This window comes from Blennius ocellaris (genome assembly GCF_963422515.1).
Source record: "Blennius ocellaris genome assembly, chromosome: 18".
Taxonomy (NCBI): Eukaryota; Metazoa; Chordata; class Actinopteri; order Blenniiformes; family Blenniidae; genus Blennius; species Blennius ocellaris.
The window spans coordinates 500,372-524,306 of record NC_137667.1 but is presented as its reverse complement, the minus strand read 5'-3'; the positions used below and the strand labels follow the sequence as shown (position 1 = coordinate 524,306).

Sequence of the window (23,935 nt, the reverse complement as noted above, 5' to 3'; positions counted from 1 at the left end):
GCTAGCTGAAGATCTTTGAACAGCTTCTCCTCTGAAGTAGCGTTAGCATTAGCCTGTTAGCTGTCGTCTCAATAAATGAACTTTCTGCTCTGCAGTAGCATTAGCATTAGCCTGTTAGCTCTGAAAATCTTGTGAACGGCTTCATCCTCTGAACTAGAATTAGCTTTAGCATTAGCTTGTAAGCCGTCGTCCTGTAAATGACTGTCCTGCTCGTTTGCTTGACGATGTGCAGCTGGTCGTCATGACGGCAGCGTGAGAGCCGCTGTTTGCTGGCTGTACCTTCACAGGAAGTCCAGAAACCCCCCCCCCCCCCCACACACACACACACACACACACACACAACACACACAACACACGGGGTGGGGGTGGGGGTGGGGGTTGCATTGTTGGTTATGAGGCTGTGCAAAATGGCGAGGTGAGGATGAGGTCTCAGGAGGACCATGAGGGGGACGAAGGCCGGGGGGGCGGCAGGCCCTGTGTGCGTGACGGCCTCGGGGGGTCGCGACCCCCCCGGAGTCTGTGGAGTCGGAGGGGGCGGAGCCTGGGCTGCCCTCAGAAACCTCCGAGTCCTGCTGGGCAGGACACTCGAAGTGAACGCAGTGAAACACCTGGAGAGAGAGAGAGAGAGAGAGAGAGAGAGAGAGAGAGAGAGAAGAGAGACAAGAGAGAGAGAGAGAGAGAGAGAGGAGAGAGAGGAGGGAGAGAGAGAGGGAGGGAGAGAGAAGGAGAGGGAGGAGAGAGAGAGAGAGAGGAGAGGAGAGGGAGAGAGAGAGAGAGAGAGAGAGAGCGAGAGAGCGAGAGAGAGAGGGAGTAGAGAGAGAGAGAGTAAGAGAGAGCGAGAGAGGGTGAGGGAGGGAGAGAGAGGGAGGGAGAGAGGTGGAGAGAGAGAGAGAGAGGAGAGAGAGAGAGCGAGAGACAGAGGGAGAGAGAGTGCTCTGTGTGTGTATATAAATAATAAATATCTCAATATAAATAGCCTAAATATATAAATATAAATATATATATAAACACAAATATATATAAATATAAATAAGTATAAATATACATATAAATATAATATAATATAAATATAAATATAAATATATAAATAAATATACCTCATTAGCCGTGTTGTGAGTTCCGACGATTCTGATGAAAGAAGCCGGCTGCTTGTCAAACTTCAACGTTTGCCACGACCTGAAGGACAGAAGCTAACACATTAGCTCTGCCAACGAAACAACACTGACTGGATGCGCCGCTAGCTGGACTCGCGATAGCAGTGCTAGCTGAGTTTGAGAAGAAGAGCTGTGGTGCTCTTTTAGCTTAGCATTACCGGAGCGCTATAGTCAGTTTAGCCAACACATTAGTTCTCGCCGCTTTAGCTGGTTTTAGCATGGCCGTGCTGTGGTGTTGCTACGGTAACAGGTGGGCGGAGTCTCACCGGCAGGCCACCCTGGTGCGGTCCACCACTTTGGTCCACTGCTGCTGGTTGGTCGACACCTCGACGTAGAAGCTGTAGGAGCGGTCGTCACAGTCCCACAGCAGCAGCCTGCACAGGGAGCCGTTAGCATTAGCATCGACTGGACCAAGCTCCTGTTTACTCAAAGAGGAACCTTGTTAACGCTGGAAGATGCTATTATCCACAGTAGCTGTAGCTAGCATTAGCTATTATCCACAGTAGCTGTAGCTAGCATTAGCTATTATCCACGGTAGCTGTAGCTAGCATTAGCTATTATCCACAGTAGCTGTAGCTGGCATTAGCTATCATCCACAGTAGCTGTAGCTAGCATTAGCTATTATCCACAGTAGCTAGCATTAGCTATTATCCACAGTAGCTGTAGCTAGCATTAGCTATTATCCACAGTAGCTGTAGCTGGCATTAGCTATCATCCACAGTAGCTGTAACTAGCATTAGCTATTATCCACAGTAGCTAGCATTAGCTATTATCCACAGTAGCTGTAGCTGGCATTAGCTATCATCCACAGTAGCTGTAACTAGCATTAGCTATCATCCACAGTAGCTGTAGCTAGCATTAGCTATTATCCACAGTAGCTAGCATTAGCTATTATCCACAGTAGCTGTAGCTAGCACTAGCTATTATCCACAGTAGCTGTAGCTGGCATTAGCTATCATCCACAGTAGCTGTAGCTAGCATTAGCTATTATCCACAGTAGCTGTAGCTGGCATTAGCTATCATCCACAGTAGCTGTAGCTGGCATTAGCTATCATCCACAGTAGCTGTAGCTGGCATTAGCTATCATCCACAGTAGCTGTAGCTAGCATTAGCTATTATCCACAGTAGCTGTAGCTGGCATTAGCTATCATCCACAGCAGCTGTAGCTGGCATTAGCTATCATCCACAGTAGCTGTAGCTGGCATTAGCTATCATCCACAGTAGCTGTAGCTAGCATTAGCTATTATCCACAGTAGCTGTAGCTAGCATTAGCTATTATCCACAGTAGCTGTAGCTGGCATTAGCTATCATCCACAGTAGCTGTAGCTGGCATTAGCTATCATCCACAGTAGCTGTAGCTGGCATTAGCTATCATCCACAGTAGCTGTAGCTAGCATTAGCTATTATCCACAGTAGCTGTAGCTGGCATTAGCTATCATCCACAGTAGCTGTAGCTAGCATTAGCTATCATCCACAGTAGCTGTAGCTAGCATTAGCTATTATCCACAGTAGCTAGCATTAGCCATTATCCACAGTAGAAGAACTGGACTGTCTCGGCGGGTGACGGACCGTAGCGACCCGATGGCGTACGGCTGTGCTAGCTGGATGACGATGGCGCCGGAGCCCAGCTGGTGGCAGGTGTAGCCCGAGTCCCAGTCGTAGTTGCGCGTGTCGCCGTTGAGCAAGGCGTTGCGGCTGCGGCTCACCCCCTCCACCACGCTGGCACAGCAGCTCACCGTGGCCACGTTCTCGCCGGGCACTGCGGACCAATCGGAGAGGAGAAGCACCATGAGAGCCGCGCGGGGATTCGCCCACTCGGCGGGACGGCGGCTGCTTACCCACAAGGCCGTTCTCCAGCGTGAAGCTGCGCTGAGTGAACATGCACTCGAACGCCACCAGGTGGAACACCTTGTTCACCGTGTTGTGGGTCCCCACGATCCGCACGTACCTGAGACGGGGGAGACACAGGGGGAGACACGGGGTGAGACATGGGGGGAGACATGGGGGGAGACACGGGGGGAGACACGGGGGGAGACACGGGGTGAGACATGGGGGGAGACATGGGGGGAGACAGTTAGAAGTGGAGCAGGTAGAAGTAGAGCAGGTAGAAGTAAAGCAGGTAGAAGTAGAGCAGGTAGAAGTAGAGCAGGTAGAAGTAAAGCAGGTAGAAGTAGAGCAGGTAGAAGCAGGTAGAAGCAGGTAGAAGTAAAGCAGGTAGAAGCAGGTAGAAGTAGAGCAGGTAGAAGTAGACAGGTAGAAGCAGGTAGAAGCAGGTAGAAGTAAAGCAGGTAGAAGCAGGTAGAAGTAGAGCAGGTAGAAGTAGAGCAGGTAGAAGTAGACAGGTAGAAGTAAAGCAGGTAGAAGTAGAGCAGGTAGAAGTAGAGCAGGTAGAAGCAGGTAGAAGTAAAGCAGGTAGAAGCAGGTAGAAGCAGGTAGAAGTAAAGCAGGTAGAAGTAGACCGGTAGAAGCAGGTAGAAGTAGAGCAGGTAGAAGTAGACAGGTAGAAGCAGGTAGAAGTAAAGCAGGTAGAAGCAGGTAGAAGCAGGTAGAAGTAGAGCAGGTAGAAGTAGACAGGTAGAAGCAGGTAGAAGTAGAGCAGGTAGAATCACCTGCAGACCCTCGGGGGGAAGTAGAGGTTCTGCCAGGACCGGCACAGGAACTTGGAGTGGTCCACCACCCGGACCCAGTCCAGCTCGTCCATGGAGACCTCGATGTAGTAGGAGTAGGACCTGCAGGGCCACATGGAGGTCAGGGTCTCCAGACCAGAGAGACGTGCTGGGGGGGGGTGTAGGGTGTAGGGTGTAGGGTGTAGGGGGCTACCGGCTGTCCCGGTCCCACAGCAGCAGTCTCATGTGGTTGACGATGGAGGCCTGGCCCAGCTTGACCTGGATCCCGGCCCGGCCGTCCTCCTCGATGGGGTGTCTGGAGAACCCGTGGTCCAGGTCGTAGTTCTGGGTGTCGCCGTCCAGCAGCGCAGACTTCAACTCGCCCTTCACCACCTGGGCCCCGTGCTTCATGGTGGCCAGGTTCTCCTCCGGGACTGGACCAGGACACACCGGGGTCAGACCAGGGACAGGGACCAGCCTGGACTGCAGTACCACTGATGACCACTGGGCTCAGACCAGAGTTACAGGACCAGTGTTTAATACCAGAGGTATTAAACACTGGTCCTGTAACTCTGGTCATCAGAGGTACTAAACACTGAACACTGCCCCCACTGGTCATCAGAGGTACTAAACACTGAACACTGCCCCCGCTGGTCATCAGAGGTATTAAACACTGAACACTGCCCCCACTGGTCATCAGAGGTATTAAACACTGAACACTGGTCATCAGAGGTATTAAACACTGAACACTGCCCCCACTGGTCATCAGAGGTATTAAACACTGAACACTGGTCATCAGAGGTATTAAACACTGAACACTGGTCATCAGAGGTATTAAACACTGAACACTGCCCCCACTGGTCATCAGAGGTATTAAACACTGAACACTGCCCCCACTGGTCATCAGGGGTATTAAACACTGCCCCCACTGGTCATCAGGGGTATTAAACACTGAACACTGCCCCCGCTGGTCATCAGAGGTATTAAACACTGAACACTGCCCCCACTGGTCATCAGAGGTATTAAACACTGAACACTGCCCCCGCTGGTCATCAGAGGTATTAAACACTGAACACTGCCCCCGCTGGTCATCAGAGGTATTAAACACTGAACACTGCCCCCACTGGTCATCAGGGGTATTAAACACTGAACACTGCCCCCACTGGTCATCAGGGGTATTAAACACTGAACACTGCCCCCACTGGTCATCAGAGGTATTAAACACTGAACACTGCCCCCACTGGTCATCAGAGGTATTAAACACTGAACACTGCCCCCACTGGTCATCAGAGGTATTAAACACTGAACACTGCCCCCGCTGGCCATCAGGGGTATTAAACACTGAACACTGCCCCCGCTGGTCATCAGAGGTATTAAACACTGAACACTGCCCCCACTGGTCATCAGGGGTATTAAACACTGAACACTGCCCCCACTGGTCATCAGAGGTATTAAACACTGAACACTGCCCCCACTGGTCATCAGGGGTATTAAACACTGAACACTGCCCCCACTGGTCATCAGAGGTATTAAACACTGAACACTGCCCCCACTGGTCATCAGAGGTATTAAACACTGAACACTGCCCCCACTGGTCATCAGAGGTATTAAACACTGAACACTGCCCCCGCTGGTCATCAGAGGTATTAAACACTGAACACTGGTCATCAGAGGTACTAAACACTGAACACTGCCCCCGCTGGTCATCAGGGGTATTAAACACTGAACACTGGTCATCAGAGGTATTAAACACTGAACACTGCCCCCACTGGTCATCAGAGGTATTAAACACTGAACACTGGTCATCAGAGGTATTAAACACTGAACACTGCCCCCACTGGTCATCAGAGGTATTAAACACTGAACACTGCCCCCACTGGTCATCAGAGGTATTAAACACTGAACACTGGTCATCAGAGGTATTAAACACTGAACACTGCCCCCACTGGTCATCAGAGGTACTAAACACTGAACACTGGTCATCAGAGGTATTAAACACTGAACACTGCCCCCACTGGTCATCAGAGGTATTAAACACTGAACACTGGTCATCAGAGGTACTAAACACTGAACACTGCCCCCACTGGTCATCAGGGGTATTACTGCGTTTGGGTCATAGTGAATGTCATGAAGGAGTTACTCTAGAACTTGCGAGTACACACACACACACAGTAAAGTACCCGGTACCGTGGTACCAGTACTCCCTGGTACTCTGGTACTGTGGTACTAGTACTCACTGAGCATCCCGCGGTAGTTGAGGTCCATGTTGCGGCTCTCGGACCGGGTCTTGATGGCGTCCAGCAGGTGGTCTGGACTGACCAGGCCGGAGGGCCGGACCACGTTCAGCATCTCGGTGAGGGTCATGAGGGGCAGCCGCACCGCCGCCATCACCTCCATCACCTCCTCCGTCACCTCCTCCTCCCTCACCTCCTCCGTCACTTCCTCCCTCACCTCCTCCGTCACTTCCTCCCTCACCTCCCCCCTCACCTCCTCCCTCACCTCCTCCCTCACCTCCTCCCTCACTTCCCCCCTCACCTCCTCCCTCACCTCCTCCCTCACCTCCTCCCTCACCTCCCCCCTCACCTCCTCCCTCACGGCGCCGTGCTGCCGGCACCAGCGGCTCAGAGCCTGGAAGATCTCCTTCTCACTGGCGGCGAAGGAGTCCCGGCGTACCAGGGACAGGAGGGCCGTCTGGGGACAGACAGGGGACACATGGGAGTCACATGGGGGACACATGGGGGACACGTGGATGCGACACGACGATCAGGCAAAGGAGAGCCCGCATGTCCCGATGGGACGCTTGCAGCCGGATACATGCTGGATTCCTGGGGTTCCTGGGGTTCCTGGAGGTTCCTGGAGGTTCCTGGGGTTCCTGGAGGTTCCTGTGTTGGTCCATTGTTTCCATGGAGGATGTGGAGGACCTCTACATATTGGGATTCATGATAGCAGGTATGCTGCTGATTGGAGCTGGAGGCTTTCTGATCAATCAAAGTGGAGAAGACGCTAGCAGCTGTCTATCGTCACTGAAGGACTGTACCGAGCTCTGAAGACGCTAGCAGCTGTCTATCGTCACTGAAGGACTGTACCGAGCTCTGAAGACGCTAGCAGCTGTCTATCGTCACTGAGGGACTGTACCGAGCTCTGAAGACGCTAGCAGCTGTCTATCGTCACTGAAGGACTGTACCGAGCTCTGAAGACGCTAGCAGCTGTCTATCGTCACTGAAGGACTGTACCGAGCTCTGAAGACGCTAGCAGCTGTCTATCGTCACTGAAGGACTTTCCCGAGCTCTGAAGACGTTAGCAGCTGTCTATCGTCACTGAGGTACCGAGCTCTGAAGACGCTAGCAGCTGTCTATCGTCACTGAGGTACCGAGCTCTGAAGACGCTAGCAGCTGTCTATCGTCACTGAAGGACTGTACCGAGCTCTGAAGACGCTAGCAGCTGTCTATCGTCACTGAGGGACTGTACCGAGCTCTGAAGACGCTAGCAGCTGTCTATCGTCACTGAGGTACCGAGCTCTGAAGACGCTAGCAGCTGTCTATCGTCACTGAAGGACTGTACCGAGCTCTGAAGACGCTAGCAGCTGTCTATCGTCACTGAAGGACTGTACCGAGCTCTGAATACGCTAGCAGCTGTCTGTCGTCACTGAAGGACTGTACCGAGCTCTGAAGACGCTAGCAGCTGTCTATCGTCACTGAAGGACTGTACCGAGCTCTGAAGACGCTAGCAGCTGTCTATCGTCACTGAAGGACTGTACCGAGCTCTGAAGACGTTAGCAGCTGTCTATAGTCACTGAAGGACTGTACCGAGCTCTGAAGACGCTAGCAGCTGTCTATCGTCACTGAGGGACTGTACCGAGCTCTGAAGACGCTAGCAGCTGTCTATCGTCACTGAAGGACTGTACCGAGCTCTGAAGACGCTAGCAGCTGTCTATCGTCATTGAGGGACTGTACCGAGCTCTGAAGACGCTAGCAGCTGTCTATCGTCACTGAGGGACTGTACCGAGCTCTGAAGACGCTAGCAGCTGTCTATCGTCACTGAGGGACTGTACCGAGCTCTGAAGACGCTAGCAGCTGTCTATCGTCACTGAGGGACTGTACCGAGCTCTGAAGACGCTAGCAGCTGTCTATCGTCACTGAGGGACTGTACCGAGCTCTGAAGACGCTAGCAGCTGTCTATCGTCACTGAAGGACTGTACCGAGCTCTGAAGACGCTAGCAGCTGTCTATCGTCACTGAGGTACCGAGCTCTGAAGACGCTAGCAGCTGTCTATCGTCACTGAAGGACTGTACCGAGCTCTGAAGACGCTAGCAGCTGTCTATCGTCACTGAAGGACTTTCCCGAGCTCTGAAGACGTTAGCAGCTGTCTATCGTCACTGAAGGACTGTACCGAGCTCTGAAGACGCTAGCAGCTGTCTATCGTCACTGAGGTACCGAGCTCTGAAGACGCTAGCAGCTGTCTATCGTCACTGAGGTACCGAGCTCTGAAGACGCTAGCAGCTGTCTATCGTCACTGAAGGACTGTACCGAGCTCTGAAGACGCTAGCAGCTGTCTATCGTCACTGAGGGACTGTACCGAGCTCTGAAGACGCTAGCAGCTGTCTATCGTCACTGAGGTACCGAGCTCTGAAGACGCTAGCAGCTGTCTATCGTCACTGAAGGACTGTACCGAGCTCTGAAGACGCTAGCAGCTGTCTATCGTCACTGAAGGACTGTACCGAGCTCTGAATACGCTAGCAGCTGTCTGTCGTCACTGAAGGACTGTACCGAGCTCTGAAGACGCTAGCAGCTGTCTATCGTCACTGAAGGACTGTACCGAGCTCTGAAGACGCTAGCAGCTGTCTATCGTCACTGAAGGACTGTACCGAGCTCTGAAGACGTTAGCAGCTGTCTATAGTCACTGAAGGACTGTACCGAGCTCTGAAGACGCTAGCAGCTGTCTATCGTCACTGAGGGACTGTACCGAGCTCTGAAGGCGCTAGCAGCTGTCTATCGTCACTGAAGGACTGTACCGAGCTCTGAAGACGCTAGCAGCTGTCTATCGTCATTGAGGGACTGTACCGAGCTCTGAAGACGCTAGCAGCTGTCTATCGTCACTGAGGGACTGTACCGAGCTCTGAAGACGCTAGCAGCTGTCTATCGTCACTGAGGGACTGTACCGAGCTCTGAAGACGCTAGCAGCTGTCTATCGTCACTGAGGGACTGTACCGAGCTCTGAAGACGCTAGCAGCTGTCTATCGTCACTGAGGGACTGTACCGAGCTCTGAAGACGCTAGCAGCTGTCTATCGTCACTGAAGGACTGTACCGAGCTCTGAAGACGCTAGCAGCTGTCTATCGTCACTGAGGTACCGAGCTCTGAAGACGCTAGCAGCTGTCTATCGTCACTGAAGGACTGTACCGAGCTCTGAAGACGCTAGCAGCTGTCTATCGTCACTGAGGTACCGAGCTCTGAAGACGCTAGCAGCTGTCTATCGTCACTGAGGGACTGTACCGAGCTCTGAAGACGCTAGCAGCTGTCTATCGTCACTGAGGGACTGTACCGAGCTCTGAAGACGCTAGCAGCTGTCTATCGTCACTGAAGGACTGTACCGAGCTCTGAAGACGCTAGCAGCTGTCTATCGTCACTGAGGTACCGAGCTCTGAAGACGCTAGCAGCTGTCTATCGTCACTGAAGGACTGTACCGAGCTCTGAAGACGCTAGCAGCTGTCTATCGTCACTGAGGTACCGAGCTCTGAAGACGCTAGCAGCTGTCTATCGTCACTGAGGGACTGTACCGAGCTCTGAAGACGCTAGCAGCTGTCTATCGTCACTGAAGGACTTTCCCGAGCTCTGAAGACGTTAGCAGCTGTCTATCGTCACTGAAGGACTGTACCGAGCTCTGAAGACGCTAGCAGCTGTCTATCGTCACTGAGGTACCGAGCTCTGAAGACGCTAGCAGCTGTCTATCGTCACTGAGGGACTGTACCGAGCTCTGAAGACGCTAGCAGCTGTCTATCGTCACTGAAGGACTGTACCGAGCTCTGAAGACGCTAGCAGCTGTCTATCGTCACTGAGGTACCGAGCTCTGAAGACGCTAGCAGCTGTCTATCGTCACTGAAGGACTGTACCGAGCTCTGAAGACGCTAGCAGCTGTCTATCGTCACTGAAGGACTGTACCGAGCTCTGAAGACGCTAGCAGCTGTCTATCGTCACTGAAGGACTGTACCGAGCTCTGAAGACGCTAGCAGCTGTCTGTCGTCACTGAAGGACTGTACCGAGCTCTGAAGACGCTAGCAGCTGTCTATCGTCACTGAAGGACTGTACCGAGCTCTGAAGACGCTAGCAGCTGTCTATCGTCACTGAAGGACTGTACCGAGCTCTGAAGACGTTAGCAGCTGTCTATAGTCACTGAAGGACTGTACCGAGCTCTGAAGACGCTAGCAGCTGTCTATCGTCACTGAAGGACTGTACCGAGCTCTGAAGACGCTAGCAGCTGTCTATCGTCACTGAGGTACCGAGCTCTGAAGACGCTAGCAGCTGTCTATCGTCACTGAGGGACTGTACCGAGCTCTGAAGACGCTAGCAGCTGTCTATCGTCACTGAAGGACTGTTCCGAGCTCTGAAGACGCTAGCAGCTGTCTATCGTCATTGAGGGACTGTACCGAGCTCTGAAGACGCTAGCAGCTGTCTATCGTCACTGAGGGACTGTACCGAGCTCTGAAGACGCTAGCAGCTGTCTATCGTCACTGAAGGACTGTACCGAGCTCTGAAGACGCTAGCAGCTGTCTATCGTCACTGAGGGACTGTACCGAGCTCTGAAGACGCTAGCAGCTGTCTATCGTCACTGAAGGACTGTACCGAGCTCTGAAGACGCTAGCAGCTGTCAATCGTCACTGAGGTACCGAGCTCTGAAGACGCTAGCAGCTGTCTATCGTCACTGAAGGACTGTACCGAGCTCTGAAGACGCTAGCAGCTGTCTATCGTCACTGAAGGACTGTACCGAGCTCTGAAGACGTTAGCAGCTGTCTATCGTCACTGAAGGACTGTACCGAGCTCTGAAGACGCTAGCAGCTGTCTATCGTCACTGAAGGACTGTACCGAGCTCTGAAGACGCTAGCAGCTGTCTATCGTCACTGAAGGACTGTACCGAGCTCTGAAGACGCTAGCAGCTGTCTGTCGTCACTGAGGGACTGTACCGAGCTCTGAAGACGCTAGCAGCTGTCTGTCGTCACTGAGGGACTGTACCGAGCTCTGAAGACGCTAGCAGCTGTCTATCGTCACTGAGGTACCGAGCTCTGAAGACGCTAGCAGCTGTCTATCGTCACTGAGGTACCGAGCTCTGAAGACGCTAGCAGCTGTCTATCGTCACTGAAGGACTGTACCGAGCTCTGAAGACGCTAGCAGCTGTCTATCGTCACTGAAGGACTGTACCGAGCTCTGAAGACGCTAGCAGCTGTCTATCGTCACTGAAGGACTGTACCGAGCTCTGAAGACGTTAGCAGCTGTCTATCGTCACTGAAGGACTGTACCGAGCTCTGAAGACGCTAGCAGCTGTCTATCGTCACTGAAGGACTGTACCGAGCTCTGAAGACGCTAGCAGCTGTCTATCGTCACTGAGGGACTGTACCGAGCTCTGAAGACGCTAGCAGCTGTCTATCGTCACTGAGGGACTGTACCGAGCTCTGAAGACGCTAGCAGCTGTCTATCGTCACTGAAGGACTGTACCGAGCTCTGAAGACGCTAGCAGCTGTCTATCGTCACTGAAGGACTGTACCGAGCTCTGAAGACGCTAGCAGCTGTCTATCGTCACTGAAGGACTGTACCGAGCTCTGAAGACGCTAGCAGCTGTCTATCGTCACTGAAGGACTGTACCGAGCTCTGAAGACGCTAGCAGCTGTCTATCGTCACTGAAGGACTGTACCGAGCTCTGAAGACGCTAGCAGCTGTCTATCGTCACTGAAGGACTGTACCGAGCTCTGAAGACGCTAGCAGCTGTCTATCGTCACTGAAGGACTGTACCGAGCTCTGAACGGTCAGACTCAGGTGATAAACGAACTCAAGAGTACGACTCTTGAACGTTTACGCAGAATTGGATGGATCTTGGAGGATATTAGAACTCGGTTAGGAAGCTAAAGTCTTGCCACCATTGGAGCAGCATGGAGACCAGAGACCCTCGAGGTGGACAGAGACCAGAGACACTCAAGGTGGACAGAGACCAGAGACACTGGAGGAGGACAGAGACCAGAGACACTGGAGGAGGACAGATGAAGCTGAAGCGCCTGAACCAAAACAAACCTAATCTCCATCCAGACTCCAGACCCCCAGTCCCAAGGCTGTTTGGTCTTCAACTCTCCTGGATGTGAGTGTGGAACCAAGGCTCTGCCCCCCCCCCCCCCCTCCCCAACTCCAAGCAGAGGCTGTGGGGGGAGGAGTCATGGCTGCACGCCTCCTCCTAGCGGCGGCTGCTAAACTAGCCTTCACATGTCCCGGTGCTGTCTGGAGAGACATGTTGTGACCCGTCTGCTGGTGCTCAATGTGTCTGAGGGGGTTTTTCCCCAATTACAGACCGTCCCCTTAGAGGACAGACTGTCTTCTTAGAGGACAGTCTGTAATCCCCCCCCCCCCCCCCCCTCACCTCTTGTTGTCCTTCTTCCCCAAAACTTTCTATGAAATGTCGTTGTGCCTGTACAATGACAATAAAACTTCTGATTCTGATACATGAAGGACACATGGAAGACACATGGAGGACACATGGGGGACATACGGATGACACGTGGAGGAGACATGGAAGACACATGGAGGACACATGGGGACACATGGAAGACACATGGAGGACACATGGGGACATACGGATGACACGTGGAGGAGACATGGAAGACACATGGGGGACAGACAGGGGGATATATGGAGGACACATTGAGGACATATGGGACAGACAGGGGACACATGGAGGACACATGGAGGACCGCCTCCGTCCACTGCAGGGACGCCACAGAGGGACGCCACAGAGGAACCCCGGCGGTTCTCGGGGACGGTTCCTGAGACACAGGAGGACCGTGGGACGGCGGGTTACCTTACCTTGGACAGGGTAAGGAAGCCGTCGGAGGCGAGGACGTGTGGCGCGTGGCGGTCCATATAGGTGCAGCAGGCGTCCCCCAGCGCTTCCAGGCCGTACAGGCTGGACACGTCGAAGACCAGACACACGTTGCCGGTCTGCAGGACGGTCCTCAGGAAGTCCGAGGTGGAGTCCTCCAGGGCCTGCAGGCCGTAGCGGTGGGCCAGGCCCAGGAAGTCCAGCAGGACCTGGTCCCGGGACCGGCTCAGGCTGGCCCGGCCCGTGTACAGGTACTGCAGCAGCATGGAGAAGGCCTCGGCCCGGGTCTCCTCCAGGACCACCTCCGCCTGGGGCTGGGACTCCTTCATGCCCCCGTACAGCAGGGCCCTGCGGGGGGGGAGGGGGGGGGGGGGGTTAGACCTGGTCCAGACCTGGTCTAGAAGCAGAGCCCTGGTTAGCGTTGTAGCTAGCAGCTAGCTACAACGCTAGCTCTGCTCCAAACATGACGCCATTTTGTTTTTGGGAATGTTTCTTTCTCGTTCACATGGCAACGTTGTGAAAACAACGTCCGTACCCCCCCTCAAAGCGCCTCCCCTCCACCAGGAAGGTGACGTCACTGTACCCCCCCCCACCCCCCCAGGACTACCTGAAGTAGTGGCAGCGTGCGGCCAGGATGACGCGGTGCGCCGGGAAGCGCCTCCCCTCCACCAGGAAGGTGACGTCACTGTACTCCTCCCCCAGCACCAGAACCCCCAGCTGCTCTGACAGCAGGTGGACGTGGTCGATCTCTGACACCGACGCCAGAGGACGCAGGGGGTGGCTGTTACTCATGGTGGACACTGGACACTCATCTGAACCTGGGCGGGGACAGGGGGGGAGAGACAGAGAGAGAGACAGACACACAGACAGAGACAGAGAGACAAAGACAAACAGAGACAGTGAGACGCAGAGACACAGAGAGAGACAGACACACAGACAGACAGAGAGACAAAGACAAACAGAGACAGTGAGACGCAGAGACACAGAGAGAGACAGACACACAGACAGACAGAGAGACAAAGACAAACAGAGACAGTGAGACGCAGAGACACAGAGAGAGACAGACACACAGACAGACAGAGAGACAAAGACAAACAGAGACAGTGAGACGCAGAGACACAGAGAGAGACAGACACACAGACAGACAGAGAGACAAAGACAAACAGAGACAGTGAGACGCAGAGACACAGAGAGAGACAGACACACAGACAGACAGAGAGACAAAGACAAACAGAGACAGTGAGACGCAGAGACACAGAGAGAGACAGACACACATACAGACAGAGAGACAGAGAGACAGACACAGACAGAGGGACACAGAGAGAGACAGACAGTGGGACACCGAGACAGAGAACCATCAAACCGAAAGTAAACAAAAAAGCCAGAAGCTAACCAGAGCTAATGCTATATGCGAACTTTACTTACTTACGAACATAACTTACGAATCATTGTGATTCATCACAGCGTGAAATAAACCGAGTTCATAGTCAAACTGGACTCATGTTATTAAAATCATTTCGAAAAACCACAATATATTCATGTTTTCACCAGATGCTAACGGCTAACTTAACCGATGCTAACCTGGATAAAACGGAGTTCCGGTCCCGGTTTGAACCCGCCGAGCGGTCTTACGTCACTTCCGGTGCCAGCAGCGGTTTACGTCCGGGAGGCCGCGGCGGTTAAAGTCCAGGGAGAGCAGGACAGGAGAAGGACGAGGCGGAGGAGACACGAGCAGCTTCACAGCCTCCAGACCAGTCCAACATCACAACAGGAAGTTCACCGCCGATCACTTCCGCTTCCGGACGCGGAACTTCACAATACGGGCCTTGCGGAGGACTGCACTTCAAAGTAAAAGAAAACAAATCCATTCAGTCTGTTGTCTTGTAGTCAAGACCACCTGACCCAGAACAAGACCACCTGAGTTGGATTATTACGGTGCCTGTCAAAATAAAAGTACCACGTTTGATGTTATTACTGTGACTATAAAAATAAAAGTACCAAGTTGGATTGCTATTATGGTGACTGTCAAAATAAAAGTAACAAGTTGGATTGTTATTACGGTGACTGTCACAATAAAAGTACCACGTTTGACGTTATTACTGTGACTGTAAAAATAAAAGTACCAAGTTGGATTGTTATTACCGTCACTGTCAAAATAAAAGTATCAAGTTGGATTGTTATTACGGTAGCTGTCACAATAAAAGCACCAAGGTGGATTGTGATGACGGTGACTGTCACAATAAAAGTACCACGTTTGATGTTATTACTGTGACTGTAAAAATAAAAGTACCAAGTTGGATTGTTATTCCCGTGACTGTCAAAATAAAAGTATCAAGTTGTATTGTTATTACAGTAACTGTCACAATAAAAGCACCAAGGTGGATTGTGATGACGGTGACTGTCACAATAAAAGTACCAAGTTGGATTGTTATTCCCGTGACTGTCAAAATAAAAGTACCAAAGTGGATTGTTATTATGGTGACTGTCAAAATAAAAGCAACAAGTTGGATTGTTATTATGGTGACTGTAAAAATAAAAGTATCAAGTTGTATTGTTATTACAGTAACTGTCACAATAAAAGCACCAAGGTGGATTGTTTTGACGGTGACTGTCACAATAAAAGCACCAGGGTGGATTATGACCAGGGTGTTAATGAATCTTGCTGGAGGACCTCAGGCCAGCAGGAAACAGGAAGTTGTGGCCAGAAGAAGAAGAAGAAGAACCTTCAACATGTCGACATGTTTGTTTCTTCTTTTACACATAAAAAGGAAGTTTGACAGTTTGAGGTTCCTCTTATTGACTCTTTCACATTAATGGTGAGAACTTTTTCTCTTCTGGTCCTTTGGAACCAAACGACCCACGGAGATTGTTTACATGCAAAGTGATGTATAAACAAAGTGTGTTGTTGTTGTTGTTGTTGTTGTTGTTGTTGTTGTTGTGTGGCGATAGAGCTTCGTTCCTGCTCAGTTATTTATTTATTCATTTATACATTTTATAAATTTTTATATTTATTCATTCTTTTATTTATTTATTTAGTTTTTCAAATTTTCAGTTATTCATTTATTAATCAACTTATACATTTCTTTCTTTCTTTCTTTCTTTCTTTCTTTCTTTCTTTCTTTCTTTCTTTCTTTCCTCAGATATTTATTCAGTCGGTCCCTCGGTTGAATTACAGTTTAAAACCTGAGCCAGATGGGATCAACTTAATAAAAGTCAACATTTGGACGTTTTTTACTCAAAGTGAAAAGTTCACACTGTTGAACATGATACAAAAAAAACACTTTTATCAAGTGTAAATATAAAATAGCAGGAGAAAAATAACATGACAAATGAAAACAATAGATCAGTGCAACAAAACCTGGTGAGAAACAATTGAGCAATAATTTGTAAGTTACACAATCATCAACCACCAACTCTCCCACCGGACAGGAAACGAGGAGAGGAAGACTGAGGTCTAAGCCCCGCCCCCAAAGGAAAACCAACCAACAACATTCAACCAACGTTACTTTTTCACGTCTTTACACTGTAAGAAATACCCGTCGCAAGAACAGTGGCTAAAACGGTAGAACAGCAACAGAACGATTCTGTGAAAATAGCGGAAACTGACAGAAGACGTCCGTCTCAGATGGTCTCGGGGGGAAACGAGGCGGTTCGGTCCGTCCCTCCGTCCGTCCCGGCGAGTCGCAGCGTCACCAACCAGGGTGGAGGACGTGGACTAACCCCAACCGCTAAACGTCCTCTTAGCGTTGGACGGTGGAGTAGAGGACGTCTGGGTCCGGAGGACAGGAAGCAGCAGCTCTCACGGTGCTGTAGGTCACCGTCTGTCCTCCGTCCTCCTGCCAGAGACAGACCACAGCGTCACCAAACCTTACGGGGAGGGGTAGGGTAGGGTCAGGGGCAGGGGCAGGGGCAGGGTTAGGGCCAGGGTCAGGGTCAGGGGCAGGGGCAGGGTCAGGGTCAGGGTCAGGGGCAGGGTCAGGGTTAGGGGTAGGGTCAGGGTCAGGGTTAGGATAGGGTTTGGATAGGGTCAGGGTTGGGTTAGGGTCAGGGGTAGGGTAGGGTCAGGGGCAGGGGCAGGGTCAGGGTTAGGGTAGGGTCAGGGTTGGGTTAGGATAGGGTTAGGGTAGGGTCAGGGTTGGGTTAGGGTCAGGGTTAGGGGTAGGGTCAGGGTCAGGGGTAGGGTCAGGGTCAGGGTCAAGGGTAGGGTCAGGGTCAGGGTCAGGGTCAAGGGTAGGGTCAGGGTCAGGGTCAGGGTCAGGGTCAGGGTCAGAGGTAGGGTCAGGGTCAGGGGTAGGGTCAGGGTCAGGGTCAAGGGTAGGGTCAGGGTCAGGGTCAGGGGTAGGGTTAGGGGTAGGGTTAGGCCTAAATCTGCTAACTCTGGGTTTGGTAAGGACTCCTCAAGGCCTTGGGAAAGACATTACCTGGAATTTCCTGTCGGTCTTCTCACTGTGGCTGATGGTCGCATAGGAAACCTCGTCTTCAGGGTCGACCTGCAAACCAAGAGGCGACGGGGAGGATGAGTGGAACAGCTGAGTGGAACAGCTGAGTGGAACAGCTCCTCTGTGGAACAGCTCCTCTAGTGGAACAGTTCCTCTAGTGGAACAGCTCCTCTGTGGAACAGCTCCTCTAGTGGAACAGCTCCTCTAGTGGAACAGTTCCTCTGTGGAACAGTTCCTCTAGTGGAACAGCTCCTCTGTGGAACAGTTCCTCTAGTGGAACAGTTCCTCTGTGGAACAGCTCCTCTAGTGGAACAGCTCCTCTGTGGAACAGTTCCTCTAGTGGAACAGTTCCTCTGTGGAACAGCTCCTCTGTGGAACAGCTCCTCTAGTGGAACAGCTCCTCTGTGGAACAGTTCCTCTAGTGGAACAGTTCCTCTGTGGAACAGCTCCTCTAGTGGAACAGCTCCTCTGTGGAACAGCTCCTCTAGTGGAACAGCTCCTCTGTGGAACAGTTCCTCTAGTGGAACAGTTCCTCTGTGGAACAGCTCCTCTAGTGGAACAGCTCCTCTGTGGAACAGCTCCTCTAGTGGAACAGCTCCTCTGTGGAACAGCTCCTCTAGTGGAACAGCTCCTCTGTGGAACAGTTCCTCTAGTGGAACAGTTCCTCTGTGGAACAGCTCCTCTGTGGAACAGCTCCTCTAGTGGTGGAGTAGTTAGCTCCTGTAGCGGAGCAGCTAGCTCCTGTAGCGGAGCAGTTAGCTCCTGTAGCGGACCAGCTAGCTCCTGTAGCGGAGCAGTTAGCTGCTGTAGCGGACCAGCTAGCTCCTGTAGCGGAGCAGCTAGCTCCTGTAGCGGACCAGCTAGCTCCTGTAGCGGAGCAGCTAGCTCCTGTAGAAAGTGTCTTGAAAGGAGCCTGGATCAGGTGAAAGTTTCCAGTTTGAAGAGCCGGCAGGAGGGTAGGGTCAGGGTTCACCTCCTGCTGGGTTAAAGGGTAGGGTCAGGGTTCACCTCCTGCTGGGTTAAAGGGTAGGGTCAGGGTTCACCTCCTGCTGGGTGAAAGGGTAGGGTCAGGGTTCACCTCCTGCTGGGTTAAAGGGTAGGGTCAGGGTTCACCTCCTGCTGGGTTAAAGGGTAGGGTCAGGGTTCACCTCCTGCTGGGTTAAAGGGTAGGGTCAGGGTTCACCTCCTGCTGGGTTAAAGGGTAGGGTCAGGGTTCACCTCCTGCTGGGTTAAAGGGTAGGGTCAGGGTTCACCTCCTGCTGGGTTAAAGGGTAGGGTCAGGGTTCACCTCCTGCTGGGTTAAAGGGTAGGGTCAGGGTTCACCTCCTGCTGGGTGAAAGGGTAGGGTCAGGGTTCACCTCCTGCTGGGTTAAAGGGTAGGGTCAGGGTTCACCTCCTGCTGGGTTAAAGGGTAGGGTCAGGGTTCACCTCCTGCTGGGTTAAAGGGTAGGGTCAGGGTTCACCTCCTGCTGGGTGAAAGGGTAGGGTCAGGGTTCACCTCCTGCTGGGTTAAAGGGTAGGGTCAGGGTTCACCTCCTGCTGGGTGAAAGGGTAGGGTCAGGGTTCACCTCCTGCTGGGTTAAAGGGTAGGGTCAGGGTTCACCTCCTGCTGGGTTAAAGGGTAGGGTCAGGGTTCACCTCCTGCTGGGTGAAAGGGTATGGTCAGGGTTCACCTCCTGCTGGGTTAAAGGGTAGGGTCAGGGTTCACCTCCTGCTGGGTTAAAGGGTAGGGTCAGGGTTCACCTCCTGCTGGGTTAAAGGGTAGGGTCAGGGTTCACCTCCTGCTGGGTTAAAGGGTAGGGTCAGGGTTCACCTCCTGCTGGGTGAAAGGGTAGGGTCAGGGTTCACCTCCTGCTGGGTTAAAGGGTAGGGTCAGGGTTCACCTCCTGCTGGGTGAAAGGGTAGGGTCAGGGTTCACCTCCTGCTGGGTTAAAGGGTAGGGTCAGGGTTCACCCAGCAGGAGGTGAAGAACCAAACTGCGTCTCAACAGACGATGTTGGATGGGTTTGGGTTTTAGGGTTCTGGTTTTAGGGTTGGGGTTTTAGGGTTCTGGTTTTAGGGTTGGGGTTTTAGGGTTCTGGTTTTAGGGTTCTGGTTTTAGGGTTGGGGTTTTAGGGTTGGGGTTTTAGGGTTCTGGTTTTAGGGTTGGGGTTTTAGGGTTCTGGTTTTAGGGTTGGGGTTTTAGGGTTCTGGTTTTAGGGTTGGGGTTTTAGGGTTGGGGTTTTAGGGTTCTGGTTTTAGGGTTGGGGTTTTAGGGTTCTGGTTTTAGGGTTGGGGTTTTAGGGTTGGGGTTTTAGGGTTGGGGTTTTAGGGTTGGGGTTTTAGGGTTCTGGTTTTAGGGTTGGGGTTTTAGGGTTGGGGTTTTAGGGTTGGGGTTTTAGGGTTGGGGTTTTAGGGTTCTGGTTTTAGGGTTCTGGTTTTAGGGTTGGGGTTCGGGCTTTCAGTCAGTTTCCATCTCAGGATTGTTTAGAACCGATCCAGATCTGAAGTTAGTAGAACGTTTCTGTAGACCTAGATCTCATAGAACCCACCAGGTTCTGATCCACCGCCGGCCCAGGTCCTGAAAAGACAGAAGACGAGATGGTCTTAGGGTCTCTCTGGACACGGGGGCGACATGTAGTCCAGATCATTAGAACTATCATCCGTCCCTCATCCAGGCTGGGGGGACACACCAAGACCACTTTGTAAAGGACCAGGACTACCCTCCAGCCTGTTGGTACTGAGGACTGAGAGGAGGACTAACCTCTGGTCCTGCTCCACCTGAAGACCAGGACTGCTGCCACTAAGACCAAAACCAGACCCACGGCGAGGACCAGGTAAAACCACCAGGGGCCTGGACAGAAGGAAAACCACCATGATCTTCTTCAAGATCTTGATCCAATAAGAGGACGACTCACCTGGACCAGACCTGGACCAGACCTGGACCAGAAAATGTCTCTAGAAAGACCCCCCCATACGATCCACACCTGTTGAGTCTGCTGAAGCTCCGCCGGTTCCACTTCCTGGTTTCCTGGTCGGTTCCTGGTCACCTGGACCAGAAACAGTTGAAAACATCTGGATATTTCTGCTCCACTAATAAACTCTTATTTTGGTGTGACACTCGTCATGGGTCACCTGGGGGACGAGGTCTGAGGACAAGTCTTTGTCCCGTGGAGCCGTCCGTCACTTCACAGGACAGGAAGTCCAGATGACGAGTCGTCTTCAGAGTCACAGTGGAAGAACAATCGTCGTTTGTTGTCGTTGTTTCTTTATCGGCATCGTTGATGTTCCACCTCACTTCCTGTTTACAGGAGGGAGACGTCAGGAAGCATTTCAGCTTCAGCTCGTCGTCGACTTCGTCTTCAGTCACTATGAAAGAAACACAAAAGAGACAAACTGGTTTGGTTCTGATTCCGACTGAAGCCAGAATCTGGTTCTAAAGACTCACCGGCAGCGACAGACAGATCCACAGACGATCTGGAATCTATGACGAGTTTCCCCGGAACGTCTTGTCTGTACTGGACGCAGGAATAACGACCAGCATCCTGAACAGAGACGTTGTTTATCACCAGAGAACAATCTGCTGGGACCCTCAGTCGTTCTGATTGATCTGGATCGTCTTTGATCTTCCCGAGTCCAACGAGCTCCACGGTCTGAGACCCGTCGCTGTAGTTCCACGTCGTGGCGTCACAGTCCTGCTGGTCCAGCAGACGACCACATCTCAGAGAAACGATCTCGCCTCGAGAAACGATCTCTCCTTGAGAAACGATCTCTCCTTGAGAAACGATCTCTCCTTGAGAAACGATCTCTCCTGGAGAAACGATCTCTCCTTGAGAAACGATCTCTCCTGGAGAAACGATCTCTCCTTGAGAAACGATCTCTCCCGGAGAAACGATCTCTCCTTGAGAAACGATCTCTCCCGTAGAAACGATCTCTCCCGGAGAAACGATCTCTCCTTGAGAAACGATCTCTCCTTGAGAAACGATCTCTCCCGGAGAAACTATCTCTCCTGGAGAAACGATCTCTCCTTGAGAAACGATCTCTCCTGGAGAAACGATCTCGCCTCGAGAAACGATCTCTCCCGGAGAAACGATCTCTCCTTGAGAAACGATCTCTCCTGGAGAAACGATCTCTCCTTGAGAAACGATCTCACCTGGAGAAACGATCTCTCCCGGAGAAACGATCTCTCCTGGAGAAACGATCTCTCCTTGAGAAATGATCTCTCCCGTAGAAACGATCTCTCCCGGAGAAACGATCTCACCTGGAGAAACGATCTCTCCTTGAGAAATGATCTCTCCCGTAGAAACGATCTCTCCCGGAGAAACGATCTCTCCCGGAGAAACGATCTCTCCTTGAGAAACGATCTCTCCTTGAGAAACGATCTCTCCTTGAGAAACGATCTCTCCTGGAGAAACGATCTCTCCTTGAGAAACGATCTCTCCTGGAGAAACGATCTCTCCTGGAGAAACGATCTCTCCTGGAGAAATGATCTCTCCTTGAGAAACGATCTCACCTGGAGAAACGATCTCTCCTTGAGAAACGATCTCTCCCGGAGAAACGATCTCTCCTTGAGAAACGATCTCTCCTGGAGAAACGATCTCTCCTGGAGAAATGATCTCTCCTTGAGAAACGATCTCACCTGGAGAAACGATCTCTCCTGGAGAAACGATCTCTCCCGGAGAAACGATCTCTCCTTGAGAAACGATCTCTCCCGGAGAAACGATCTCTCCTTGAGAAACGATCTCACCTGGAGAAACGATCTCTCCCGGAGAAACGATCTCTCCCGGAGAAACGATCTCTCCCGGAGAAACGATCTCTCCCGGAGAAACGATCTCTCCCGGAGAAACGATCTCTCCCGGAGAAACGATCTCTCCCGGAGAAACGATCTCTCCCGGAGAAACGATCTCTCCTTGAGAAACGATCTCACCTGGAGAAACGATCTCTCCCGGAGAAACGATCTCTCCCGGAGAAACGATCTCTCCCGGAGAAACGATCTCTCCTTGAGAAACGATCTCTCCTTGAGAAACGATCTCTCCTTGAGAAACGATCTCTCCTGGAGAAACGATCTCTCCTTGAGAAACGATCTCTCCTTGAGAAACGATCTCTCCTTGAGAAACGATCTCTCCTTGAGAAACGATCTCTCCTGGAGAAACGATCTCTCCTGGAGAAACGATCTCTCCTGGAGAAACGATCTCTCCTTGAGAAACGATCTCTCCTATAGAAACGATCTCTCCTGGAGAAACGATCTCTCCTGGAGAAACGATCTCTGCTGCTCTCTGAACGACTGCAGCTGCTGTGGAGGAAACAGAACAAACTCCTGAGAAACATTTGTCCTGGAAACTAACTTTTAATTAACGACTTTCACTAACTTTCACTAACTTTGACTAACTTTGACTAACTCTCAGTAACTTTTAATAACTTTGACTAACTTTGAGTAACTTTGACTAACTTTGATTAATTTTGACTAACTTTCACTAAATTCGACTAACTTTGACTAACTCTCAGTAACTTTTAGTAAGTTTTAGTAACTTTGATTAACTTTGATTAACTTTCACTAACTTTCACTAACGTTGACTAACTTTCACTAACTTTCACTAACTTTGCATAACTCTTAGTAACTTTTACTAACTTTGACTAACTCTCAGTAACTTTTAGTAACTTTGACTAACTTTCACGAATGTTGACTAACTTTCACTAACTTTGACTAACTTTGAGTAACTCTCAGTAACTTTTAGTAACTTTGACTAACTTTCACTAACTTTGACTAACTTTGCATAACTCTTAGTAACTTTTACTAACTTTGACTAACTCTCAGTAACTTTTAGTAACTTTGACTAACTTTCACGAATATTGACTAACTTTCACTAACTTTGACTAACTTTGAGTAACTTTGACTAACTTTGATTAACTTAGTAACTTTTACTAACTTTGACTAACTCTCAGTAACTTTTAGTAACTTTGACTAACTTTGACTAACTTTGACTAACTTTGCATAACTCTTAGTAACTTTTACTAACTTTGACTAACTCTCAGTAACTTTTAGTAACTTTGACTAACTTTCACGAATGTTGACAAACTTTCACTAACTTTGACTAACTTTGCATAACTTAGTAACTTTTACTAACTTTGACTAACTCTCAGTAACTTTTAGTAACTTTGACTAACTTTCACTAACTTTGACTAACTTTGCATAACTCTTAGTAACTTTGACTAACTTTGACTAACTCTCAGTAACTTTTAGTAACTTTGACTAACTTTCACGAATGTTGACTAACTTTCACTAACTTTGACTAACTTTGAGTAACTCTCAGTAACTTTTAGTAACTTTGACTAACTTTGATTAACTTTGACTAACTCTCAGTAACTTTTAATAACTTTGACTAACTTTGATTAACTTTGACTAACTTTTGCTAACATTGACTAACTTTGACTAACTTTGATTAACTTTGACTAACTTTGACTAATTTTGACTAACTTTTAGTAACTTTGACTAACTTTCAGTAACTTTCACTAACTTTGAATAACTTTGATTAACTTCTACTAACTTTGACTAACTTTCAGTAACTTTGACTAAGTCTCAGTAACTTCCAGTAACTTTTAGTAAAGTAAGAGTCTCGACTTAAAACTGAACTTTGAGTTTGCATTTTCTTCTTCAGTCACTTCATAACTTTTCATCCATAGCA

The 23,935-nt window shown here is 50.6% G+C and overlaps 2 protein-coding genes across 2 annotated transcripts; both read right to left on the bottom strand.

The window, feature by feature from the left end:
* Window positions 1-316: 316 nt before the first annotated feature.
* Window positions 317-14,589, bottom strand: btbd9 (BTB (POZ) domain containing 9). Its single transcript, XM_080513803.1, is given in 13 exon segments — window positions 317-500; window positions 503-608; window positions 1,098-1,176; window positions 1,421-1,528; window positions 2,724-2,913; window positions 2,993-3,102; window positions 3,764-3,883; window positions 3,975-4,194; window positions 5,998-6,175; window positions 6,356-6,451; window positions 12,819-13,182; window positions 13,442-13,652; window positions 14,416-14,589. Coding segments are annotated over 12 exon segments (1,827 nt in total). The 5' UTR covers window positions 13,627-13,652; window positions 14,416-14,589; the 3' UTR covers window positions 317-429.
* Window positions 14,590-16,535: 1,946 nt separating this feature from the next.
* On the bottom strand, window positions 16,536-23,669 carry LOC308143191 (uncharacterized protein; the record flags this gene model as incomplete). The annotated part of the gene is made up of 7 exons (XM_080513931.1): window positions 16,536-16,670; window positions 17,256-17,324; window positions 19,805-19,833; window positions 20,017-20,106; window positions 20,240-20,302; window positions 20,701-20,950; window positions 23,658-23,669. 7 exons carry the CDS (start codon window positions 23,667-23,669, stop codon window positions 16,575-16,577), a joined length of 609 nt encoding a protein of 202 aa, XP_080370057.1. The 3' UTR covers window positions 16,536-16,574.
* Between the last annotated feature and the right edge of the window lie 266 nt (window positions 23,670-23,935).